Raw genomic sequence first — 27,604 nt, 5'->3', positions numbered from 1 at the left:
ACGTTATTGCCGGTAAACAGTTAACAGTTTCTCAGACTTCCTATGTGATGCAGCAAAACTATATTTGTGCATACGCACAGGTATCTGTCAGAAAGCAAAAACTTTTCAGAAAGCAAAATCTTTCAAAACAAAATGTTGTGCAGTGTTATCTGTCGCTTGTAATATGAAACCAAACGTCGATCTTGTTTATTGTCACGCTCTCTGATGTAAGAGGCACAGGATATACCTCAGGTGAACTGTATTTTATACCAAAGGGCTTGGCAGCCAATCAAAACTGATTGATTGTTATGGAGTTAGAAACAGTCGAATTGGTAGCTTGGGGAGAGACACCGCCCACCCACTACTTGGGCAAGAAAACGACGGAATCCGTGGGGTCCTTTAAACCCGCTTGGAGGCTTTGTCTGCTGGGGAAATTCACAAGCAAAGGAGCAGCTCCACTAAACTCCGGACTAATAGGTGAGCATTCTTCTCTCTTGTCCATGTAAATGGTTCATCACGAGTAATCTACTGCCATCGCATACAAGAAGCTAATGCATTTTTAAAATTAAATGCGTTTCTGGTCATTTCCACTGACAGCTGTTGCTTGCTGCTTTTCATACATGATGACGATTTTATATCACCGTTGACCGTTACTCCTATTTATAGGCACAAAAAAGAACATTCCCAGAACAGATAAATCTTTATAAACATGAAAAACAGAAAAAGCACCTTTACTTTGGAAGATTTCTAAAAGATTTTTTTAAATTGAGATCAGTTTTTATACATCGATTTAATTATTGCAGCATGTCGTAGCAAACATATTTCACCAAAATTAACGGATATTATACATCAAAACGGCGTGTTCAACACGGAATGTTGCAGCCCATATGAGTAATTAAAAGCCATATGCCAATTTTAAGAAGTATAAATTAATTTAAGTAGGTCATATTGCCCCATAGTAGGCTGCTATTTGTTTTTTGTTTTAACGTGCGGTCAGACATTGTGATTTGCACTACGAAACTACGGCAGCTTCGCAGTTTCAGTTTATAATTGCTTGTCCACTAGAAATGCTCTCTTTGGTGTTTAAAACCTGCCTGTGGCATAATGAAGTGCTTGACTTTTCTAGCACAACTTACCCAGAGATTACCATTGAGCTGTCTTGATTGGTTAATTAGTTCATTAGAAGCAAAATGAAGGGTAGCCAAGAATTTTAAATATAAAAAGAATTAGTTTGTTAATAAGTGGTGATGTTAGGTTCGAAACGAGGCTTGGAAGGGTGTATGGATCACAAAGGGGCGGGTCCGCCTAAGGCCCTAAGCGGTCTCAGAAAATCACCTGATCGATAAGAAACGAGCCTCGCTTTCCGGAGCACGTCCTGTGGTAATACTTATCTTAACGGGGTACAAATACTTAGTGATAACTCAGTTACTGCTGAAGTACAAATCGTGAACGAATATAGCCACTACATGAGATAAAAGATGCGCCACGATTCATTAATGATGAACAAACATGAGGTCAGATTTTAACTTGTTCCATTACTTGTTCCTTCTGTAGTTCACAAAGGTTTACTGACTTAATAGATATAATAACAAATAGACTAACTGCTTTGGATGAAAGATGCATTCTGATTCATTAATGATGAACAAATTTGAGACCAGTATTAAACCTGTTATTCATGACTTGCTTCTTCAGTAGTTCCATCTGTAGTTTAGAAAGGTTTACAGAACAGATATATACAGATATATACTCCTTAGAATAAACCATATGTCACGATTCATTAATGAATTAACATGAGAATTAGTTTGTAGTTTATTAAAGATATCATAATTAATAGTACAGTCAAATCTTTAATGGAGAAATGCTGTACTTAAAGCAGTAGCTTTACCAGCCAGAGTGGATGCGATAATCGGAAGCAAATAGACCAATTAGGAGTCACTCCGTTTCATACAGAATACCATTTCACTATGTAGGACATGCACACGTATAGCCACAAGACCAGCTCTTTGCCACTGGGGACGCTGCCTCTTGCAGTGCTCTGTCCAAATGAGAGCTGTTTGTCACTGGCTGTGAGTAAGGAAATAGTCAAGCCAAGGGTCGCTAGGTCCTTCAGTCTCTGACCATCTAACTTAATGAAAGGTCGATGAAGTAGACTTTATTATAGATTAAGACTTATGGAGACTATTATGGGTTGGCTCCCTGTCTGGGGTGACTCCCTGCCTTGCGGCCACAGTTTCCAGGATAGGCTCCAGACCGCCATGACCCTGCACAGGACAAGCAGTTATGGAAACTGAATGGATGGATGAATGGACATATGGTGAACAAATGCAGGTTTAAAGCTTAAGGTAACTCTGTGTTAGCTTTGACATGTAGAGGATATTCAAGGTTTTAAAAGTAATTTAAAAGGATTATTAGTTAATTCCTCTCATCATTGATACAGCTTCAGTGCTTGTATGGTTTGAATTTATTTTCCAACTGTGAGGAGTTTTACTTGTGTATAAATGTACCGAGAATGTTCAAAGGACATGACTTTGTGAGCTAAATCATTCCTCCAAGCTATAGTATGGGAATACGCCATTTGTGAAAAAGATTACTGGAGATCTGTCAGAATTACCTTGCTGTTAAAATGGATTGCAGATATACTTACAACTGACAGGTTTTGTGTGGAAATCTCAGTAATGCAGCTAGATTCATTATTTTAGGCTTTAAGCCTGAATTGCTTTAGTAAATACAACATTTCTTTATATCCATCAAGAACTTTCCAACCGCTTCTCCTTGCCACCGTCCAAGGGGGTGCATCCTGGACTGTCTGCCCCCCTGGACTGACTGCTTGTCCATTTTTTTCACGCACCACAGACCCTTAAAAAAAGCCCACAGGTATCAAAAGGGAATTTCTCCTTTTTACTAATTGTTACTGAGCGGCTTTGACAATAATAATAATAATAATAATAACAATAATAATAATAATAACAGATAATAATAATAAAGTTTAAAAACTATTAATTTTAATTAAAAAGTTAATTGTATTTTCTTGAAGTCCTATGAATCTTGTTAGGAATTGTTATGCAATAATAATTTATTATTATTATTATTATTATTATTATTATTATTATTATTATTATTATTTTAATTCCATAGGAATCCATTTAAACCCCATAATGGCCCTGACCAGGAACGAAACGGCTCTGCACTCTGACTACCTTCTGGCTGCTCACTACCTTCTCGAGGGAGACCCCTTTGCCTCAAAGTTATCGAAGGAAGCCGACATGGTTACTGCTTTCTACGCCTGCATTGTTGGTAAGGGCCTGTGTGTGTGTGTGTGTGTGTGTGTGTAATATGTGTGTGTTTCTCTTCTGTTAGAATATGTCAAGTTTAAGAGGTGTTATTGTATTTAATTTTTACCCCTTTAGCCAATAAAAGCTGTAGAAGTTTAGGACAGCTTTATATTTCTCTTAATGAAGCCCTATTCTGAGGCTGACAAGGTCCTGGAGAACCTTCATGAGGACATGGCAGGGACAAAAGCTAAGTTAGGCATGGCCGTGTGTCAGGAGAAAACAATGCTCAGCCGTCGACAGTCTGGCCGTGGGTATTAAAGCATATATTAGTATGCCACAGTTCTGCCGCAATACAAGTTCTTCTTTTCCAAAAGTACAGCAATACTGTAAATGTTTACCTATTGTCTGGGACTCAGCCTTTCTAGCTGATTGCCTTAAACTGCCATTAAAACTTCAATGGCAGTTCTGTTAAGTTAACCATTCTGTGTGGCAAGTTCATACCTTTAAGACACCTGATTTATTTTTAATTTTTTTTCCCTGATTTTTTTTTTTTTCCGTTTTGTTTCCTCACCATGGGCATTTCATGAAAATATGGGTTCAATTTTACATTTACTTACTTATCACTTTGGACAAAAGCATTTGCTGTGCAAGTGTTATGATTAGTGCATTTGAAGTAATTTTAAAAATTAGTTCTGATTGTCTCCCTTGCTGCATGCAATGTTTTGTTTGTATTCTGTCTGACTTCCGCTGCCCACGTCAGACCAGGAATTTATGTCCCCCGTAATATGCATATGCAAAGTTGAACCTTTGACATTTGGAGCATTTGAACGTTTAACATTGGGAAAGGAACAAATATTCCGTTCATATTTAGGGATGATTGTGCAGAATAAAAGCTATATTAAACTAAATTTCCAAGAATGTAACAGCCAACAATTTCTATGCCTATCTTAATACGAGTCATGTGATACCTAGATGAAGGTGACAGTAGCTGAGGGCAGACAAACTTCACTACATGAATTGGGGTTATTCAGTAGATGCAGATTGGTTGTTCAGAAACTGTCCATGTGACTAACTGGAAACAAGCACACAAGCATCTGTCCACATGCTTGTTGTGTAAACATGGTGGCATGGTTACATATATGGTCCACGTCTCTATTTTTGTTTAGTTATTTTGATGATCGTCGGATATACCAAAATCACTGATTAATTTCGTTGCTACACAGACAATTATTATTGTAAACGAACTCCATAGCTTACCACACATCTTCGCCTGGATCATTAAAACAGCAAGCAAAAATTCTTCACAAACGGAAGTTGACTGGGGATAAGGAGGATCCAGAATATGCAGTTTACATTTCTCATTTTGGGCTGTAGTTTTCTTGTGAGCTCATCCATGTTGACGTTTTTAAGGGAAATTCTAATGTGAGCCCTTTTTAAAGAGCCATGAAATATCTCTGATGCCATTTATTGAGTTCTAGGGCCCCATATCCAGAGACGTCATAACTGAACTGGGTCTGATAGTATTTTTCATACTTTCCAAGGGCTTGCTGTGTAATCCTAAGTCTCAACATTAGGGTTAGCCAACAAAAGTTGGATTTTTTTACAGACATTCAACAGTGTTTTTATGATAATTGCTTTCCAAGGACCTGTTCCCAAATTTAGGGTTAGCCAACAAAAGGTAGGGTGAGCCACCAATCTGAATTATTAATGCTGAAGTCCCTAAAACCTAACGATTTTCTTTAGGAGCCATTAAGAATTATGGTTGCATTTTGTGTTTATGGCTTTGCAAAAAAAAATCTGGAAGCTAACATTGAAAATCCAATTGACTTCCATTAGGATTTACTTAATAAAATAATAAAAAATCCCAGTTGTCCACCAGATGGTGACACTGGGGGGTATACTCCCTGGGGCAAGAGGCTCTCAACCTGGGCACCGATTCACCCAAGACCCAGTTCTTTCACATGGGCCCAGGTACCCGGACCTCCTTGACCACTTGCTTGGGATAAAAGGCTCCAAACACGGGGAGACGTTCACCCAAGCCCTGGGGCCCCATAGATCTCCATAGTTCCCAGAATTTATTGACCGTTTTCCCGGGGAAAGTGACTCCCAGCTGGTGAGATGTTGACCGAAGCCCCAGTACATTATAGTCACCCTAGGGCCTGGGTGCAAGGCCTGTGTCCCAGGCCGCCAAGAAGGGTAGTCGCCCTAGGGGTAGGGTTAGGGTTAGAAAGGTTATGGCTTTTGTGGACGTCCAATGGTAAATTTAAACTTCTCTTAAGAGAGGGAGAGTTTTGACCAGTACAGGAAAGCATTGATTTCAATATCACTGCTTTCTATTCTTTTGTTTTTTTTTTAGTTTCCTGATTACAGTAATTTCAGGATATTTGTAGAATCCTTTCAGGTCATTATTTTGTATATATCACTTTATTTTCATTAACCGCATTGTTTTCTTAGGTTGGCACCATCTCTCTCTTACACATTTGTGCTGTGAGCAGTGGAGGTTTTTGGGTCAGCCTGGGTTTGGCAGTACCTGCTTCCTGCATAACAAAGGTGCAGTTTGAGCTACATAGCTGATGGCACCTCATAGTAACATTCTGTTATGGGAAGATACTGAAGGAAGTCCAGCTGTGTGATGAAGCTGGGAACACTGGGGTTAACAACTATTACGCACATAAGCTAGCAGGAGAAACATCCATTCATCCATTTTCCAAACCATTTCAGTGTAATTGATTAATCGACCACAGGCAGCAAGAGGTTTTCATCACTCATGGTGAACTGGAGTGAAAAACTCAGTTACAGGAGACAATGTGTTGGTCAAAATACTGACTAGATATTTTTAGAATTCATAAAATCCCAGGGAAGCAAAATTACAATAGAAATGTTTAGAATTTAGGGTAGCAAACTATAAACATCAGATTAAGTAACAAATCATCACGTCGACTCATTCCAGTGAATTTTTAATTACGTTAAAATATTTAACGAATTTTAATGGTCGCTTATATAACAAATGTGAATGGAAATAAAGATCTCATTCCACAATTGAGGTTCAGAAATACATGTACCTGTACATCAGAAATAGATATGCAACATTATTACTAGCCCACAAAAGAGCCACTGCCGCGTGACCATTCACAATACGAATTCCCTCTAAACTTGAATTGTCCTTGGCTTATTTTAAGAACTATATGAACTATTTCCATATAAAGAAATGTGTGAAAGGGGTTGGTGTTTGATTTACTTCAAAGGCTCTTCCCTGGCAGTGCTGTCTCATTTTTAAGCATCACTGGGAGATGGTACTTTCAATAAACCAGCTCATAGTCGTCATACTTCCACATGAAATCGCAGAGCTCATCTTTCAGAATGACGTTTCTTTTGCCTCAGCTACTCATCTATTCTTCATCTGCCGTTGCTCAGCACATGTAGCTAAAGCTTTGGTAGCCATTCTGTTAAACAGGACAACTTGTGACTTTTCACTGTTAGGCGCTGATGCTCATTTTTTACGTGAGCTGGGTATGTAGTTAATTATCTCTATATTGACACATTTCCGCCAAGGTGTTTTTTTCTTATGGTTGTGTAGAAATTCCCGACTGGGTTTGGCATAATGAAGACGAGAACCGATGCTTTTGAGTTCCCATTGTCTTTTTTTCTCTCTCTATCATCAATGGAAGTCCCCCCCCCCCCCAGGTATTCTGTCCGTCATTGGCAATGGCTACGTCTTGTACGTGGCCCTCAAGCGGAAGGCAAAGCTGAGGCCTCCTGAACTCATGACCATGAACCTCGCCATCTTCGATTTCGGCATCTCAGGTTAAAATATCCTTTTTTTTTTATGCTTTTCTCAAACACATTCGTATGAGTCATCAAAGACGAAATCCCTTCATTAAGTGGAGAAATATTTTGCATTATTTTAAATGACAAGGGCCGCTGCAGAAATACAGACAAATCTTCACTTGTTCTGTTTCACTGGACAAATATCCCATGTAGCAGAGTCCACATGGCTGAGCTGCATCCCGGACAGAACGGCCCAAACAATATCAGCATGACCAGGGGTCCCCAATATGGGCGTCACGACCCACGAGGGGGTCGCCAACGACGATTTCCACAATATGTTCATTAAAATTTTAAAATGTGAGAAAACATTTCGTCTTAACAGTAACCGTAACCGGTCATAAGCTACGCCTATTATGCTCCTTTATACTGAGACTGAAAAGGTGGGATTGCACTCTGTCGCCATCCTGTGGAAGACTTTAGTTTCGCAGCATAAAACTCCTACTTCTGACATTATGCACCTTCTCCTTGCCTGGGCCACTTTTGTTTTTGAAAATGGTTGGAATAAAAGCCTGTTATCTATAGATGGCTCATTAAAACAAAAGGTTTGTGTGCTCCGCCATTTGTGTGCCAAGCAAAAGTAAGCTCCAGTCACATATCACTTTCCATCTTTGGTAAGATTTGAGTGAACTACAGTGAAATGGAAAGCTTGTCTGTGGTTTCTGTATAGCGTTTTCAGGGATTTCTTTTTTTTAGCGCGTAATCATGTTGCTGGCCACTGCTGTGACTACTGAACGACGCAGTGGAATCGTTCAGTACTGCTGTCAGTATATTTTCACTTTTTGTGTAATAGTATTAGAGGTGGAGATTCCAGGTCCAGAGAGTACAAATCCAGACCGAGATTTTGTTTCAACCAACCAGTTGAGTATAAAGAGTCACAGTCACAGTACTCAACTGGTTGGTTGAAACAAAATCTCGGTCTGGATTTGTACTCTCTGGACCTGGAATCTCCACCTCTGATTATTATACTTTATAATATGTTTGTTTTGTAAAGTCTGTGTGTGCATGGTGTTCCTCAGTGGCCGGCAAGCCGTTCTTCATGGCTTCCAGCTTGTCCCATCGGTGGCTCTTCGGCTGGCAGGGTTGCCGCTATTATGGTTGGGCTAGCTTCTTTTTTGGGTGTGGTAGCCTCATCACCATGACGACCATCAGCCTGGACCGCTACCTGAAGATCTGTCACCTGAGTCTCTGCCTGTTCTGTTTTTAGCACGACTCATGGCCAAGCCAGTAGGGTCGCTCTTCAGTTCTGTTGCACAGACCATGGTTGAAGTCCTATGGTACCTCTTCTTCTGTAGGAGGAGATAATTGGGATTATCTCATAGTGTACAGCAGAGTTTCATTCAGCCAGGGTATCAAAGCTGCATTCAAGGGCCTCCTACAGACTTTTTAGATGCCTGCAGGTTGCCTGTTTCGAGCTAAGAGTGCAGTACCAGTTATTCCAGATGCACAGCACCCTGCGTCCTGTGAAAAGACGCTTCTGTAGGTTCTATAATGTGTGTCCTCTGGCCCTGAGGCATCCATGTGGGCTTGGGGACATAACAGAATCATGTAGGAAGAAAATCTCCCAATCTCTGTTGATGATGGTTGATGATGTTGATGGTATTGATAACACATTGATTTAATTGCACAGGAACCTGGCTGCAGCGGCAACATGCCTTCCTGGCACTGATATTCATCTGGGTATATGCCACCTTCTGGGCCACCATGCCACTGCTGGGCTGGGGGCGCCACGCCCCAGAGCCGTTTGGCACCTCCTGCACCCTGGACTGGTGGCTGGCCCAAGTTTCGTCATGAGCATCCTCTTCTTTTGCCTCATCCTCCCCATCAGCATTATCGTCTTTTCCTATGTCAAGGTCATCCGCAAAGTCAAATCGTCGGCCCAGGAGGTGTCCCGATTTGACGGCAGGAACAAAAACAGGCACACCATGGAGATGAAACTCACTAAAGTAAGTCTATCGATCCCCTTTATTAGTTTGGTTTTTTCAGTAGGCTTCTTCTGAAGAGCCACACTTTGCTGCTTTATAATGGATAAAGGACTGATTATGGATAAATGACTGATTATGATTCACTGCCAGCTTCCTGATTTACCTTCTCCTGAAGCTACTGCTGACCTGAATGTAAAACCTTTGCCTCAGATGTCAGACTGTGAACAGTCTTAAATTCCTCTTTTGTGACTGCCTTTCCTAGAACCAGCCTTGATTTTGAGGAACAATGGCTTGTGTTGTCCCAGATATCACATATATGGCCCTTTTCCCCTCCTCCAAACATGAAGTTTTGTTCTATTAAAGTCTCTTTTTCATGATTCATGATAGCACAGTAGAAACTTACCAAGGCCTGACAACATTTCATTTCTCATAGTCCTTTGATTATAATGGTATATTTTTCTTTTAATTAATTTTTAAAGTGAAATAATTTTATGTATTGAAATAACATCCTCACTCACATGAAAAAGCATTTTTTAATTCAGTTTTTTGATGCTTGCCTTTTAACTTCTCATCTGTGAAATAAAGTTGTCTTTTGTGTGTGGGGAATTTTAAATTATGAAAGCAGTTAAAATACTTTTTATTGTATTCTGCCTAGGATACATCCATAGTTTTCACTCGATTAATTGACTAAATTTTTTAACACTACGCTACCTGACAAAGAAATGCCACAACAAAACTTGACTTAAATAGGACTGCAAGTATATGTTGTGATTCTGCTTTCTTCCCTTAGGTGGCAGTGTTGATTTGCTCAGGATTCTTAATAGCATGGATTCCCTACGCCGTGGTGTCTGTGTGGTCTGCATTTGGGGAGCCCAACTCTGTTCCCATCACAGTCTCTGTGGTGCCAACCCTACTGGCCAAGTCATCCGCTATGTACAACCCCATCATGTACCAGGTCATCAACTGCAAGAAGCCCTCCTGCTTCAAAGGAATAAGGAGAAGGACACACTACAGCACATCAAGGTACTAGGCTTTAGCACAGGCTGTATGCAGCACCTCTCAGATGTGCTTCAGGATGCACATCTGATTGAACAGGCGAGAGACTGCCCCTCTATTCTGATACTTACTGTAAAAACATGATCATCCCTGCATTTGCTATTGGTCCCACCAGCGGGTAAAAATGTATCCATATCTTGTTTATTTCACCTATAAATTACATTTCAGTTTTTTTTTTCCTCTAAATCAGATTAAAAAATACGTTGTCTTACAGTTTCACAAGAAAATTCAATTTATATAAAGGGCTCAATTGCTTGGTTCGGCCATACCAAAAATTGTGCTTCCGTCACGCAATTCAAAAGTGTTTGACATCAAGATAATTAAAAATATCACTTTTTTGTTTCTGAATGCTCAATTAAATCTACAATAAGTACATAAATAATTAATACGACTTTCGATTACACGCATTAGAAAAATGAGCTTGATGGCATATGGAAGCTCCTTAATGTGGTTATGTTTATTTTGACATCCACCACCATCTCAGTTGGGGTAAAAGACTCTCCAGCTATTGAAGTCTCTGCTGAAATGTGAGGAGAAGATGGGATCAGAGATGGCTGACATTGCCGCGTTTGGTTTGGGTCCAATCTGAGGATCCCTCTACATGCAGATTTCAGCCCAGACTGGAAGGCCTGGCCCTCCCTCCATCACCGTTCCTGTAAGATTCCGCGCCAGCTGGACTCTGTACTGTTCTTCACACTTATTCAGTATCATTCTAGTTCCATGCATGTAAAATTCACACTTTTTTTTTTTTTTTGGTAAGTTGTTTGGTAATTCCTCTTGGGGAGAATCATTACTCACTGGTGCCAGCATTGAAGATGTTTCTCAAAGCAGGTTTAGGTTGTAGAGCAGTGTTTCCCATCCTGGTCTCTGGGGACCCACAGACAGACCACGTTGTTGGTTCCGCCTCCTCTAGTTGCTTGGACCCACCTCCTCTACAGTTTGATTGGTTCAGAGAGACAACCAAGCATGTTTCGTTCTGCATTCAGAACATTTTTGTATGAGTAAAACTCCCATGAGCGATCAATCCCACCATTAACCCAATAACTAACAAACTACTTATTCGTCCTCCATTGTTTTGCCGTGATGGTGTAGTTTCATATGAAATTATGTGTGAGGATTAATCTACAAACATTTCGTAGAAGTCGAGCCAACCATTCTGCAGTGGAAAACCAAAATGAGCTGGAACCGTGCTCTAACTAGTATCTCTTCACAGTTCAACTCGGGTACAGCCTGGTTCCTATATGCCAGTGGAAAAGCACCATAGACTTGTCTGAAGCTTCTTTCATCAGTGCCATTGAGTCAAGTTCAACCCAACAATCCTTGTGCTCTGACTTTATATGTGCTCTTCAGGAGAGACATGCATTTGAAAAGCTGTGATGACGATTTATAACAGATTTCAGATTCATGATTTCAAATCACGTGTTTGACTATTCATCCCATTGGGTATTTCTGTTAAATTAAATGGTCAACATTAAATCAGGGTAATAAAGTGATTTTCGACCATACCGACTTTTCTCGTTGAATTCTGTGCCAGACCACGAAACTGATCGAATCAGAGACAGATTTGGATGTTAGCTCTATTTAGCAGCTGGCATGATAAACAGCTACAATCGCACAGCTTCGCATTTACATTTACTGAGAAGTGACACCTTACCATGTCATCCCTTTAGCTTCCCCTGGTACAGTAAAATTGCCATCTTACAGTTTCAGATCCCTACAATTTATTCAGTATAAATGCTTTCTTGCATATTCAGTTTCAAGTGTTCATAATTTCACACCGAATAATGGACATTGCATATTGCTACATGTTAAGGGTTTAAAATGAATTTACATTTACTGTCAGACAAGAATACTAACAAATATTAGTAGCAGTAGGATTTCTATTCGCATATCTTTAGTCCATGTTAAATTCTGACTGAATTAAGCAATGCAGAATAAAACAATCTCTCGATGCCCAGAATTGCACACTTCTTGCGTGTCATACCATAGTTGTTTCATCATGTAAGCACAGACTTCACAGTGCATATATGTTACCCTGATTCCCCTGCATTTGTCATTTTAAAAGGGTGACCTGAAATCCTAAACCTTTCACAGAACATCAAAGACACCAGCTGTCACATCAGTGAAGAATGCCATCTAGAATTTTTAATTTATGGTAAGATGATGGCTAAAATTACTGCATATATGCAGAGACCATCAACTCTGTCCATCAAAGAACCCCTTGGAATGACTTTAGGTCTCCATCCTTCACCAGGAAAACACTGAAAATAATTTAGATGGCCTCTTTAAGAAGTTAATGCATTAACTTTTTGATACATAATGTAAAGAATAAGACATATAAAACAAACTCAAATACAGGGTGCGGTACAGGGGGCAGGGCAGGGTGCGGTATAGGGGGAGGGGCAGGGTGCGGTACAGTGGGAGGGGCGGGGCAGGGTGCGGTACAGTGGGAGGGGCGGGGCAGGGTGCGGTATAGGGGGAGGGGTGGTGCAGGGTGCGGTACAGCGCAGGGTGTGGTATATGTGGAGGTGCAGGGCAGGGTGCGGTACAGGGGGAGGGGCGGGGCAAGGTGCGGTACAGTGGGAGGGGCGGGGCAGGGTGCGGTACAGTGGGAGGTGCGGGGCAGGGTGCGGTACAGGGGGCAGGGTGCGGTACAGTGGGAGGGGCGGGGCAGGGTGCGGTACAGTGGGAGGGGCGGGGCAGGGTGCGGTATAGGGGGAGGGGTGATGCAGGGTGCGGTACAGCGCAGGGTGCGGTATATGTGGAGGTGCAGGGCAGGGTGCGGTACAGGGGGAGGGGCGGGGCAGGGTGTGGTACAGTGGGAGGGGCGGGGCAAGGTGCGGTACAGTGGGAGGGGCGGGGCAGGGTGCGGTACAGTGGGAGGGGCGGGGCAGGGTGCGGTATATGTGGAGGTGCGGGGCAGGGTGCGGTACAGGGGGCGGGGCAGGGTGCGGTACAGTGGGAGGGGCGGGGCGCGGTACAGTGGGAGGGGCGGGGCAGGGTGCGGTATAGGGGGAGGGGCGGGGCAGGGTGCGGTATATGTGGAGGGGCAGGGCAGGGTGCGGTACAAGGGGAGGGGCGGGGCAGGGTGCGTTATATGTGGAGGGGCGGGGCAGGGTGCGGTACAGGGGGCGGGGCAGGGTGCGGTATATGTGGAGGGACAGGGCAGGGTGCGGTACAAGGAGAGGGGCGGGGCAGGGTGCGGTACAACGCAGGGTGCGGGGGAGGGGCAGGGTGCGGTATATGTGGAGGGGCGGGGCAGGGTGTGGTACAAGGGGAGGGGTGGGGCAGGGTGCAGTATATGTGGAGGGGCGGGGCAGGGTGTGGTACAAGGGGAGGGGTGGGGCAGGGTGCAGTATATGTGGAGGGGCGGGGCAGGGTGTGGTACAAGGGGAGGGGTGGGGCAGGGTGCGGTACAGCGCAGGGTGCGGTATTGTGGAGGGGCAGGGCAGGGTGCTGTACATGGGGTGCACCCTGTACTGATAACCATATACAAAAAGAAATGTGCCAAAGAACCCTCTTTTCAAGACCATGTGTACCAAAAGCAATTCCTTTTACAACCTGACATGTGTGACGCCTACATGTTAGTCTCACTTTTAAATGAAACCATTTATGAGCATCGCACATAGGATCTCATATCATGATGTTCTTTGCATACAGATTTCACACTGGAATGCATTGTAGCGAATCCTGGACGAGTGATTATTGGCTTTTCATATTTTTGCTAACTTACACAACACGACATTGAAGAATGACTAAATAAAGTTCCAATCTTATTTGTTAGCTAGCTACTACACAAGAGGTTAAACTGATATACGATGCGCATGTGGCTATTTCCATCCTTCTAAATTAATCACTTATCCAAAAAGATTTACTTTGACACAAGGGGACACAGGCAAAGTACAACCTGTACTGAATGATAGCTGGACTTGGTGCAGACATTTTCGCATTCATCTGCATGTCTTTGGAAGGCGAGAGGTAACTGGAGAGCCAAGAGAAACCCGATGTGAATACACAAAGAGCACACTAACCCTTTTGGTAACACTTTAGTCTAAGGTCTGCTTCTTAATTGTTAATAAACTGTTAATCATTTAAAAATATATTAATAGATAGAAAGATTCGTTCAAAACAAATTCTGAAACACATCAGTCATATTTTGTTCCTGGTATTAATAAAACAATTTGTTTTCACTTGCAAATATAAAACAAAGGGTTAGTAAGCATACTCAGAAATTAGGTATAACTCAGCATTTATAAGCTATTTAGTAATGTGAAATAGGAGTAAGGTGTCTTGGTAACACTTGTTTTTAATGATTTATAAACACATTCATACTGCATTATGATACATTCATAAAGCAGTATAAACATGACTATAAATATTTACAAAAAGGCATAACACATTATACCCATGTTTATTATGCATTATGAATGCATTATGAAGCTCTCACCTATAATGCTCTATAGATACCTTCATAATGTAGTACAAGGCATCCTTAATGCTTATACTGACCATTATAATGCATTAAAAAGAATTCTGTAGTGCATTATGGTTGAGAGCTTCATAAAGAATTCATAACGCATAATACATATGGCTTTTGATAAATATAGCCATGCTTATAATGTTTTATGAATGCAGTAATATTTATGAATGTGTTTATAAATGACAAAAAACATGGCCTTAAGTGTTACCAATATCTTTGTAATACATTTCTAAATTTGTATGTGAATCTTTTTTATTTACTAATTTATTATCAAAAGATTAGTAAGAGTTTTTTAAAAGCTAAGGAGCAGACCATTAAGGATCAGGTATAACTCATTTCTAAGTATGCTTACTAATGCATAATTTTTTTTTTAGTTGCAAGTAATTTTCAAGCTTTTTATTAAAAATGTGAGGCAGGAATAAGATATCTTTGTAATACATTTCGAAATTTGGTTGTAAGTGGATCTTATTATTTACTTATGTATTATTAAATGATTAGGAACAGTTTAATAGTTCAGGAATAGGCCTTAAACTAAAATTTTACCACGGTTTATTTATGTAGCTAATGACCTCTATCAAATGCTTCTTGTCTTTAAAATACATCTGCTGACAACGTCCTGCTCCCTTCGACAGCTCGCCTGGTAGTGTGAAGGACCGTAGGAGTATAGCGACAGATATCCTTAGGTCAGTGGTTCAATTCTGGCTCGAAAGAGCATAGATTTCAAGGATTTCCCCCTGGGATCAGTGAAGCTTAACTAACGTAATCAATATTACATGTTGCCACTGATGATTGACCCTCCCACTGTACTTAGCAATACCATGACTTAGGTTTATCAAAATGTGATAGCCTATTAATAACTGTATCATATCAATCACTGAACAACAAACTTTCTTTTATACATAAGACAAAAGTTGTTTGTAGTGGCCAAACCACTACTAAATCAAGTGAACGGAAGATTTTTTTCCAAATGATTCTCATACCTACTTGACCAACAACATTCTAGAATATTTAACAATTGAACTGTGTATTTTGAAGTCCCGTGGAGGAATTTGCACTAGGAAAGATATCACATTGACAAAACACACTGCTAATGAAATGATCCCTGTTGTGAGTTGGGGTACAGTGGCCCTACAATTTTCAGTAGAATTTTAGTTTTGGGTGAATAATTTTGAATAGCTGCACTGGTCTGAACATCATATGGCTAAGCTCAGATCTGCTGGTTTGAGCTAGAAATGGTAACTGTACTATTTCTGTATCTACTAGTAAATAATGCAGAACAATTCATGTCTCCAAAACCCATTTTAAATCAATTGATAAGGTCTGCTGGTTTCAGCTGGAATTTCCAATCGGGGTTCCTTGCAAGTGGATGATGCTGACATAACTGCTGTGTTTCTCTGGTTATATCCATCCGTTTCCATGAGCAATGCCACTTACTGCCAAGATGCTCTTAAATAGAAAGCAGTGGATTCATGGAGGCCACATTCCTGATAGACAAAAGATAAAATCTGCATCATGAATATTTCATTCCTTGAAGAACTCCAAAAAAATACCCTACAAAGAAAAACACACAACCACCTTCATAAATAAATTAGAAATGCTTTCTCCCCTTGCTGAATGGACACAGAAGTATATTAGAATCGGATGTGATTTATAATTAGTGCAAAATTCTCCATTTAATTTTGAATCAGATATGAAATTTCCATTCTTCCCTGTGGGATTAGAGACAGTTAAAACACCATCTGATTTATCATGGGGTTTACTGATCTTATTTTTTATTGTTTTCTAAAAATATCTCAATTTTCAGAATGATGGGGCTGACATTTCACAATTGTGGTTTAGAAAAGCAGAACAGCCAATAGTGTTAATAGCAGGCACTATTAGTACTACTGAAAAGCATTGCTGTCGTCATCAGCGTAATTTGATACAAAGCAGCCTGCTGCAAATTAGAGATAAATGGCAGTGGATGTGATGATTCCATTTATTTGACAGTTTTCAGTCTTGAGCTGTTGCCCAAATGAATTTATGCTATTCACAACAAATAGAATGAAGTCCTAATCATTGTTGTACATGATATCCAGGGTATAAGAATGTTCCCAGATTAGCAACAAGCTCATTGAATGTAGAGAGAGAATGAACCAATAGGCTTAAATCTCGTAAAGAAACCAATTAAAATTACTTCCGATAATCCTCACATACACATCACCTATATGCCAGTATTTCAGGAGCCAACATAGCATTCAGGTTTTAATGATCAGAAACACAATGTGGTCTCTATAATGGATATGTGCATCATTAAAGCATGCAAAAGGGAATTATAACTCTATCCATTACATCTGTTTTTAGCTTGAATGCGATAGGCAGTTTTTAAATGACTAATGGTATCATTAATCATAGGCACACATAATAAAATGTCCCTGCACCCTAAAATCATTCCATCTAAATCCAGTGATGAGGTCTCCAAGGTAGCACTGTAGATTGGTAGTTAAGGACATGCCCTAGAGATGAGAACATCTTTGAACAGACTTCGAATTATATGAGCAATATTGTTACCCTTTAAACACAGTCAACCTTTAGCCTTAACTATATTTATATGTTTGTGCTCGTGGGTGAACGAATCAGCTGTCAATGGAATTTCGTGCTTCAGTTGGGATTTTGATACTATGTCGGCTGCTCAAGTCCACACCGGAGAGAACAAATTTTGATGGCTCTCACCCTGTGTCCCGTAAGGCAGGTGTCTTGCAGAATCTCCTCTTAGACATTCACTGAGGAAACTGGTCCATGAAATATGTCCAGAATGTGCACTGGACTGGTCGATAAAAACAAGAAGCTGGCGTCAATTCAAATGATGCAATTAGCCTCATTACATCCAGTATAGGTCTTGATTTTGCAGCAAACTTTATCAGAAAAAAACCAAGTGAACGTGTGCAACAATGTACACAAATACAAAATATGCATTAACGGCCTAAAGCAGGTAGTTAAAATAGGGCTACAGCAGGGATGGGCAATCTTACCCAGAAAGGGCCACTGTGTATGCGGGTTTTCACTGCAGCTCCCTTATTAGATTACTAATTAGAAGACTGATTGGATGAAGAGTCTTCACACCTGGGTTTGAACAGCTGACCTAAAGATTATCCCAAAAACCTGCATACACACCGGCCCTTTGCGGATAAGATTGCCCACCCTTGGGCTACAGTTTTGTCTGAGGCAGTCTGCTGGAATGAAGTAAAAACTATAGATTCCTGGGACCGTTTTTAGCATCAAACCACCCAGACACCCAGAAAAATGGCAACTTTGTGGAGAAAAACAAGGCAGCTTTGCATGTCTTTCTAGGGTTAAATTTGCATACATGAACTAAGATAAAAGGATTGTGTAGCAAGAAATAGGTCTGAGAGGTATACCTACTGTCAAATGTGTTTATGGAGAAATAAGTCCAATTAAAAATAAACAAGCAAATGCAATTTCATAGACAAAGGTTTAATGAAAATTGTATTTGTTTCCATATAAAAATCATATAGGCATAATATTTATAGCTTCAACATAGCAGGCTGTACAAAATAGTTGACATTGAAAATATTTAAAGCATTCAAAAGCATACTTAAGTTCAGACTTAAACATTCCTTTAAGATATCAGTTCACTATGTTTAATTTTGGCATGACTGTTGTATTTATCGTCGATCCTTACAGTCTTAAATATTAGCTATTCCAGGAGTTACCGTAATATAGGTTAGCCAAATATATGCATTCCTATAAATCTGTTTTTTTTTTTTTGTTTTTTTTTTTTTACTAAAATGAATGGTGTTCTCTGTTTCCTAAAGTTTATTGTACGTTGACTGCACAATAATGGAAGCTTACAGTGAATGGAAGACTGTTACTGTTTATGCTACTCCCTCATATTCTGCTCTGCCCAGCTCAGTCCCGGGTACGCTGCTGTGGAATTATTTAGAGCAGCCTAAACCCAACCCTCGTGTAGATCCGATATTCGTCTGCTATGCAACCAGGCAAAAACACATCCCGCACAAAGCACTACAGATCAAAAGTCTGACCATCTGAGAACCACCATTTCATTTGCAGGATGCATCATGTATAATCTGTAAAGTTCATTCTCTCGAGTGGACCACCAGCTCTGAGCTCTCTGCCAGCAAAAAAAAAAAAAAAGTGGGAATTTTTGCCATTCCCCGAAACAATGCTGTTTAGACCTTGGAATCCCCAGGAGCTTGTAAAAATTATATGTGTTTTAATTTCAGGCAAGAACCTGAAGTATCCGGAGTTTGGGGAAACCGTAGATGAATGACTGAAGCAGACAGGAAAGGACACAGGAGGAAGAAGAAGGAAAAAAACACTGCAGATAAGTTACGTAACACTGAATGGAAGCCCCCCTTCTGAGACCATGAGTGGCGCTCATTGAATTAACCACCTACGGTAGCTGCAATCATACAGACGGGGTGGTGATGGGGAATGGTGGGGGGGGGGTGCGGGTGTGGCGACAGGCTGAGCACGAATACACCACAACTGTATGAAGGAAGATTTAGAGCTGGGGGGTGCCAAAAATATCCTGCTGCTAAATAAGAAAGGGGGAGGGACATTGAAATCTGACATCCTGTCAGCCAATGTCTCCTCTTGTTGGCGGCTAGATGTGACAGAGGCATGTGGGGGGGAAAAAAAGCTGATTGGGCTAAATTTAAACCATCATTTCATAAATATTTCATTCCAGTGGTGACATTGTTTATTGTGAGGTTTAAGCAGTTTCTTGACCTTGCTGATAGCCGACAGTACTTCTCCCGCAGATGGGCTTTCCCCATTTTTTCCTCACACGGCTTACATTTAATAAAATTAAGCTATATTTAAATGGGGACTAGCCACTGGTACAGTGTTTGAGGCTGTCCTGTGTGCCTGCTGTTTCGGATAAGGATGATGGGGCAGTGGGAGGGGGGTGGCAGGTGCCCACAAAGCTGCCTGTGTTCGAATGAGCTTTCAGTTATTATGGATTTAAACACAATTCTTTCCATTTTTGTGGACTGGACAAAATACCCACTGACTGTCACAGTGTTGAAAACAAGCTACCCCCTCCCCTCCTGTTTTAATGCCCCTCCCCCCCCCCCGTCAACCAAAGCAAAACTCTTGGTCAGAACACTAAGAGGATTAAATAGGTGAATTACTTTGTTTAACCACATTTATACACACAAATAAATACAATGATTAATTATACTCCATGGAATTAGTCAGTGTCATTATATAAGGAATCATCTCATGTAGCTATAGAGATATGTGATATGTTACAACAGTGATATCCTAGAAGCACAGTGAGCTGCGAAACAAAGAAATATTTCTCTTTATTTATATATAGAGCGATATCTCTCTATACGAGCAAAATCCATCTTCTGTGAACCTTCCATTCATCCAAAAGCTGCAGCTGCAACATAAATGAATGTAAACCTAGTTTTCATCATTGCCCAGACACATAAGAAATGCAAGTTTAAAAACAATAAAACTGATAGCTTTCTAATAAAATCACTGAAGTTGAGTGATAGGAGGAACAGACCACATTCGTAAGCCCTGAACTGTCACGAGAAGTTTTCCTCGTTCATCGCAATACCTTAAAAACAGCTATTTATTCCCGTTATAGTGGTGCGGTCTGCTCTTGGCGGAATAATAGCTGCTCAAGGGAACTTCAACGTCAGCCACAATGAACAAAGCTATAGGAAATAAAGAACACACAGTTCAGAGCCTTTTCAATAGCTGCTGTTCAGAAACCGAATGAAGCAGGGGCTGTCTGATAGGAACTAATTTGTACGAACGGGGTTTAGTCAGTGAGAGAGTGTGTAACTATTGGAAATAGAATCTTGTCTGAAAGTGCAAGGTGGTAACACGTGAGAGTTGCCATCTTGCTGCAGTCGGCATATTCATGAATTTAATTCCCTTCAGCATTCTGCATATTCAGGAAAATATGTTTACTCAAGCCATCAATAGAAATGTAATATGTCACTGCCACTCTGTGTCACTTAACCCTTGACTTTTGGATGCAAACCTACATGCATCCCAATGTGATTACGGATCCATTGCACGAAACATCACCTCTGTTCAGCTATACACCAAATACATTTAGTTCCTCTCTAGACATGAATAAAATCATGTTTAACCCCTCGGTTCCACACGGCTCTTATGGTATTTGTGAAAGAAACAAAGAGCAACTGACTGTAGTTCTGAGGTATTTTGCAGAACAAAAAAAATAGCTTTAATATATATGTATATATATTATCTTATTGCATTGCAGTGCACGTGACCTGGCCATGCAAAATTAACGTTGCTGGTGTCTGATTTAGTGTTAGAAATATCTTACAGATGTCATTCGCCCCCAGGGCTTCTATTAATATACAGACGATAGGTCCAATTTCGGCCTTCAGTTACACATATGCCAAGTCAAACCCAGTTGTTTATTCAACGTTAATTTCATGATGTCTGGCTGTACTTGCTGGTCTGAAGATCCATGTCACCAATGACGTGCATCTAAAGCACGTTATGCGACCCTCGTGCATATCGTCGTGCCTTTCAGTGGATGAGCCCCACAAGGCAGTGATGAGCAGCAACTGGACACAGGTCTGGGGGGTTTGGGGCTTTGAGAACCAAACCTTAAGGTTGTGCCCCAGGAAGCATCTTTGCAGCGGCATGGCTGGTCAGGAGGTAAGGAGGCGTACAGTGGTGCCGCACTACGGCTAACAGAAGCAGTGAGACCGTAATGGGCCACCCGAGGCGAACGTGCGCTTCAGGAATTATATTTCTGGCCATTTGGGTTGATAAATAAACACAGCAGAACCAGACTTTATTGCGCAGTTAAAAAAAAAAAATTACTCCGTTCGGTTGTAGCTATAACTCCCACTACTCACAATTGCTCACTTAGATAATTGACAGTCTACCTAGTCGTCGTGTGTTGTGAATGACACGACAGCAAAGCTACTTCTACGTACTTTGTTTTCGTGAATATTATTAATGAAGACCGGATGATGGTGGCCTCCCGGCGATATTAAGTATGCTACTCGATGGCCAATGTTTTCTACTTGTTGATTACTGCTGTTACTATTCTAGAAGTTATCCATGCTTAGCCAGCTGGCGTTCGCAAATTTTTAGCTCTAAGTGGCTCCGGAGCACGTTCACCTGCGTTTAAAGCGAGCTGCAGAGTTGCCATATAGTAAAGGCCATTGAGCACAGTACCGTTTTAGGCAAAGGGCAAGCAAGCGAGTTGGCGTAATGGAGTCACAATGCAGCTGAGCACTAAGTGAAGGACTACCCCAGAGACCGACCACGTCCAGGTCAACACTGCAGCAAACAGATATGGAAGTATACACTGTTCAAGTAAAGTTCTTGCCTTATAGGACAGTGTCACAATTATCAGTACACTACGTCATTCAACGTGAATACCTTCAGCGCTGTTTGGCCTGGAGTCTGCACTGAGTGTGTTACATTTTGAGTATCACTCTGGATAAGTGTTGGCTAATGAAGTAAAATGGAAACACCCTTCCAAATTTGGTTTCTTGAATTTCCTGCTTTCGATAAATAATTTTAACTTGTACATTACAGTGATGTTGTTATGATTAGGTACGGGTTGTAATTGCAACAACATTTACTATAAACCACATAAATAGATTGTTGAACACATGAGCGTGTTTCAGGTAATACTTAATTCTGTGAAGACGGGCTTTCCACCTGTTTGATGTGTGCATTACCTGTCTGTGTAACCTACTGTGTAAAATTTACTCACAATACCACAACAAGTTTACACTCAGTAGTTAAATTATCACGCTATTTGATGCCTTGATACTGTTCTGTCATTTACTGGACGCTAACAATAGATCTGTTCCTACGGTATAGCTTCATTTTTTTTATCACGGTTTTTTGAAAATTGACTATGAAAATGATTGATTAGTAGTATTCACATTTTTTGCAGATTAACTTGATAATAGAAATACTGAATATTACCAAGCCAAAAGTGCAATTCTGTAGCAAGGCAGTTTTTTTTCCAGTAAAATTGTAGCCAAATAGTGATGATGGACAATCAAGCAAACAAAAAACAAAACAAAAATGAATTTTTACAATTCCCATATTAAACACACTGAATGTACCAATACACAACAAGCATTTATATTGCATTGTGCAATTTATCTATTTTAATATGCTGCCGCTTAACGAATTAACATTCCACAATATATTACTGGCCTACTTTGTTTGTATTCTTAATTTTCCTTTATTGCTCTGAAGTAGGAATTTAAGCTTTTAAAAAAATGTTTTTGTATAGAAAATTAGAAAATCATGTAGAATTATATTATACATATTGATGGTGTTTTCTGGTTTTCCATTCTGTTTGCTTAAATCATGGTTTGCTCTTCACATAATATAATCTACAAAACATAAACTGAAAAAACATACTTACAGCCTAGCGATTAAATAAAAAAACAAACTTTTACACACACTTATCAGGTACATGCATACATACATACAATATAGTGCCATGCTTTCACAGTCAGTGTGGGAAGTACATAACTTTATTTTTTCCCGTTATATCAGATTGGTTTATCATGCCTTTTTGTTGTACAAATGACATGGCTTTTATAAAAAAAAAAAAAAAAAAGAATTCACAAAGATACCACCATTCTGAGCGATAGCTCCTCCAGCTCTTTGTCGTACTGCACTATTTCTGGTGATATAGGTATACAGTCAGTGTTCACATTTTCACCAAGGTCAATCCAAATCAGTGGAGCCCACAGTCTCCTCGACCGCTCACCATGGTAACAAAAAGCCACATTTTAATAGACGCCCAATATTTCTCTCACTCGTACCCAGAGACAAGACTTCATGCATCCAACCCCCTCGATCATTTGGACAGCATGTCCAAAACCACTAGAACAATCCATTAAAGCAAGCTCTTTAGATGCAAAATTTGTAGAACACATTGGCACCTGCTTTAGATAGTTTCGCAAAAAGATTTAAATATGCACCCATACTTTTTCCCCCCCCCCAATAAAGAGGTTCCCTAAAATCTGTGATCACCTCACGTTTCATTTATGTCCACATACCGTAACAACAGAAACCGTTACAGCCAGTTATTGGCTATTCCGGGGTAATATGCTGTTCTCAGCACTGATCATTTGACTTTTTTTTTGTTGTAGTTCTGAGTTATTTTTAGATTCAGCGTTTTCAATTTTAAAAGAACTCTTATACCTTCTAGATTGGATTCACTCTTCATTTTAATGAGCCATTTCTGCAGGGACCACAATCTGATATTGTGATTCACAGAGTCATTGTTATATCAGAACTCCTTACAAGTCCTGAATATACTATACACTTCTGACTGTTTACAGATATCATTGATCTCTGCAGGAATATGGTACCATATCCAGATGGTTATCCTTATGTCACTGTATATTGATGAGTCTCAAAATGATCCTGTTTGGGTAATGACCCATAAATCTAATTACCTCTTTCCCAGTCATACTACCAAATAAAGACAAGGACCATACTAAAGTAAAATCTAAAACATTTTGAGATCAGCTTCTGTATTGTTATACTGGTCACATAGAGATTTTGCTGGTTGTTTGGTGATATCATGTGGTAATTCTCAAGTATCTATTGGCTATTATTCATGTACATGCATAATATAATGAAAAGCTGCTTTCATATTGTCAAATTTAGACAAAAACTGTTGGGGGGAAAGGAAAAAGGAAATACATTAAAACATATATACTGTCATAACATTAATACTATAATGAGTAAAGGTGTTTCGGATACAGGTCTGCATTGCCTGTCTTATGACAGAATGTTTTATGTAGGTTTTGCACCATCATGCAAGTAATATTTTTGCACAAATCATAAATAATTTTCCAGTGGCCTTTCAGTCAGATGGATGCAAAAACATCAATCATTCAAGCAGACCCTTTGGTTACTCCTTGGTCACACTGAGTCTGTAACATGAAAGAAAATGCCAGTAGATGACCTCAAGCTCCAGTCCGGCATCGGCCTTTTCTGAAGAGACGCTGAAGACGACTTCTTTTCTGAAAACGATCTAATTAAATTTCAGCAGATATTACTAAAACCAATAATAGCATACTGAAAAAAGTTTAGCATCTTGCTAGATATAAAAACGGCTCATTGGTTCAATGAAAATTAATAATAATACTAAAAATTGTATTCATGTAGACAGCCTTTAGCTAACTAGTCCTGTCAACTGGGGTGTATTGTTGTCATTCCCACTGATGACACAAACGTTTCATTAGTCTGTATTATTAACTCACATGACCATAATAGGTCAGTAACTGAGTTATTTCACTGTACATTATAATACTGGTACTGTGACATTGTTTAGTCCCAAATGCAGAAAGCAGGAAATTGCAACTAATGCAGTGTAAATCAGAATTGTCCTAAAAAACATTTTGTCTATTTCTTCTAGAAGAGTAGCATTTTGGAATTTGTTATTAATACTAAATAATTCTGAGTTACATATACATGATTTTGATTTAATTTTGATTCCCACCAATCATCTTTTCTGGAACACAACCAGATTTCAATATACCTGGACCTTCTGTGATGCTGTTTTCTTTTCAGAAATAGAGCAGAACAGTGACTGAGCTATATGGTGAGACCATTCGATACACGGCCGAAATGGCTTCCACAAAGCCTGCACGTTTATCAGATACGGAACACCACCACCACCCACAACAAAAAAACGAAAACCCCGCAGATGTTACACGCTGTGCTGTTGGAAGGGTACACTGTAGAATTTTCTCTGCTCTGAACAACGTGACTGCCAGTGTGCTGAGATTAGGAGTGCCTATCCTTGCTCTCTCGACCAGTCCACCCGGTCACTCTCGGACGTGTGAAATGCTGAGGGCTTTTGCCACCTTCCCTATAGGATGGACTCCAAACATGTGGCCCGTCACCCATAGGCCCCAGTGACTCACACGTTAGTCACATGATCAGGATTGTCCCTGACTTCAATGCACTCTATCTCCTCCCTCTCTCGCTCCCGCTCCCTCTCCCGCTCTTTACGTTTGGCCCGCTTCTTCTTCTTGTGCCTCTTTTTGGAGGGAGGGAAGAACGTCAGAAAGACGGGCAGAATGACAAAACAGTGTAGCACTGTGCAGCCGGCTGTGAGCAGGGAGCACTTGAAAAACGTATAGGTCAGGTTGGAAGGCACAAATACCAAGGGCATCATCCCAATCACAAAACACGAGGTGTTTTGCAAAATGGCCGCTCCATGCTCCTCCAGCGAAATCTTTATGCACTGAGTCCTGGTGTGCTCAGTGGCAAGTACGAACGTGTAAAGGTGGGGTGCACAGTGATCCATCGCAAAATTCAGAGTATAAATAAGGCACAGAATTGAGATGCTATCCATGTCGACATTCCACAAGGTCATTAGGCCGAGAACCCCCAGCTCTACGGAGGTGATGGTTAGTATGAGCCAGAAGTTTCCCAGGGGGTTGATGACAAGGAAGAACGTCAATATCAAGACGGTCAAAACACTGAACCCGGATGTTAATATTGGGGATATGATGGAGGAACTGTAGCGATCCATGAAGACAAAGGTGGGGTTAAAGACGATGAATTTTATGCTGTTGATAAGGGAGAGCGGCCTCAGCTTCTCCAGCAACTCCACAACCTCCTCTCGTGTCTTCTCTGTGGTTCGTGCCACCAGGTACATCCTAGAGGCGATGATCTCAATGCCATCTTCTGTTTTAGAGAAAATGATGTCATCCTTGAAGTGTTGGTACTCAGGGCTCCTAAGGAACGAGGTCTGGAGAATATTTATGAACTCGCTTTTTGTGGATGCACTGACGTTCACCACCTTCAGATAGTGAAAGAAATTGTCAATCCAGGAAATTTTATTGAATCCATGGCCGAGGGTTTTCAAATGTTCCTGAACGGTTGAATTCCAGTATTCAATGGGCTCATATATGTAAAAGCCAATCACAGGGCTGTAGTTGCTGAAGTATTTTTGCTGGGTCAGGGCATAGGAAACGCTCGGTGAGTTGCTAACTAGGAGGTTAACAATGTTTGATCCATCGCTGATTTGTAAACATCCCATGAAAGAAAATGATGCATAAATGAGATACAATATTACGACAAAAGGTTTTACGTAGGTATTGGTAATCCATTCTGTATAATGCTCCCGTAGGAAGTGCTGTATAAAGTGATTCTGATAGGGGATGCTGTCATGGTGGCTGGACAGGTCATGCCCATCACTCATCATAGTCTTAAACCACGTGGGCTGCTTGTCCAGGTATTCTACTGATGGGATCTTGCAGCAGAACACACTGTGGTAACGGTTCTGCTCGAGCTGGCCAGCAAAGACCAAGCAGGAGCCATAGAAGGAGAAGACATAGAAATAGTTTACCAGTATGGCCACACACATGCTCTGGCAGAAGATCTTCACAGACTCGATGTTAGTAAATGGACTCGCACCCATTCCGAAAGTGATGATGTACAGGCAGCTTGTCATGGTGTAGCAGACCATGACGTCGGCAAATGTATCTGCCACTCTCTCTTTGAATGGGAGGTTCTCCCTGGTTCTTCTCCATCCAGCAAGAAGCTCGAACACTCCCTTTGTTCCATGTCCTAGAGGAAGAAACAAAAATAAAATGAACACATTTGCGAAACAAGAACGCATTTACAAATATTTTGAAAATTTCTGTAACTTCTTGTCCTGTTCAGGTTCACAGGGGGTCCAGAGCCTATAGGCGCAAGACAGGAAACAACCCAGGATGGGGGGTCAACCCATCCTAGGGCACAGAGACACACACAGACACACACACACACACACACACAGACACATACACACACATACACACACACAGACACACACATACAGACACACACACAGACACACACACACACAGACACATACACACACATACACACAGACACATACACACACACAGACACACGCACGCACACACACACACAGACACACGCACACACACACACACACACACACAATTTGGCCTCAGCATGTTTTTGGACTATGGGGGGAAACCAGAGTACCCAGAGAAGACCCCACAACAACATGGGAAGAACATAGAAAC

The 27,604-nt window shown here is 40.7% G+C and overlaps 2 protein-coding genes across 2 annotated transcripts in view; one reads left to right on the top strand and one right to left on the bottom strand.

Annotated features, from left to right (window-relative positions):
- The first annotated feature begins 237 nt into the window (after positions 1-237).
- Positions 238-18,903, top strand: opn5 (opsin 5). The gene is given in 7 exon segments (XM_023831629.1): positions 238-456; positions 3,115-3,279; positions 6,936-7,055; positions 8,707-8,856; positions 8,859-9,022; positions 9,792-10,024; positions 18,782-18,903. Coding segments are annotated over 7 exon segments (1,044 nt in total). The 5' UTR covers positions 238-287; the 3' UTR covers positions 18,825-18,903.
- The window catches only part of ptchd4 (patched domain containing 4), a 29,479-nt gene continuing 20,149 nt past the window's right edge, over positions 18,275-27,604 (bottom strand). Inside the window, exon 3 of the mRNA XM_023831627.2 lies at positions 18,275-27,137. Within this exon, the coding sequence (XP_023687395.1) occupies positions 25,480-27,137 (1,658 nt within the window). The 3' untranslated portion in view covers positions 18,275-25,479. The remainder of the gene's footprint in view (positions 27,138-27,604) is intronic.

This window comes from Paramormyrops kingsleyae, chromosome 19 (assembly GCF_048594095.1).
Source record: "Paramormyrops kingsleyae isolate MSU_618 chromosome 19, PKINGS_0.4, whole genome shotgun sequence".
NCBI classification, from domain to species: Eukaryota; Metazoa; Chordata; class Actinopteri; order Osteoglossiformes; family Mormyridae; genus Paramormyrops; species Paramormyrops kingsleyae.
This window is presented reverse-complemented; position numbering and strand designations above follow the sequence as displayed.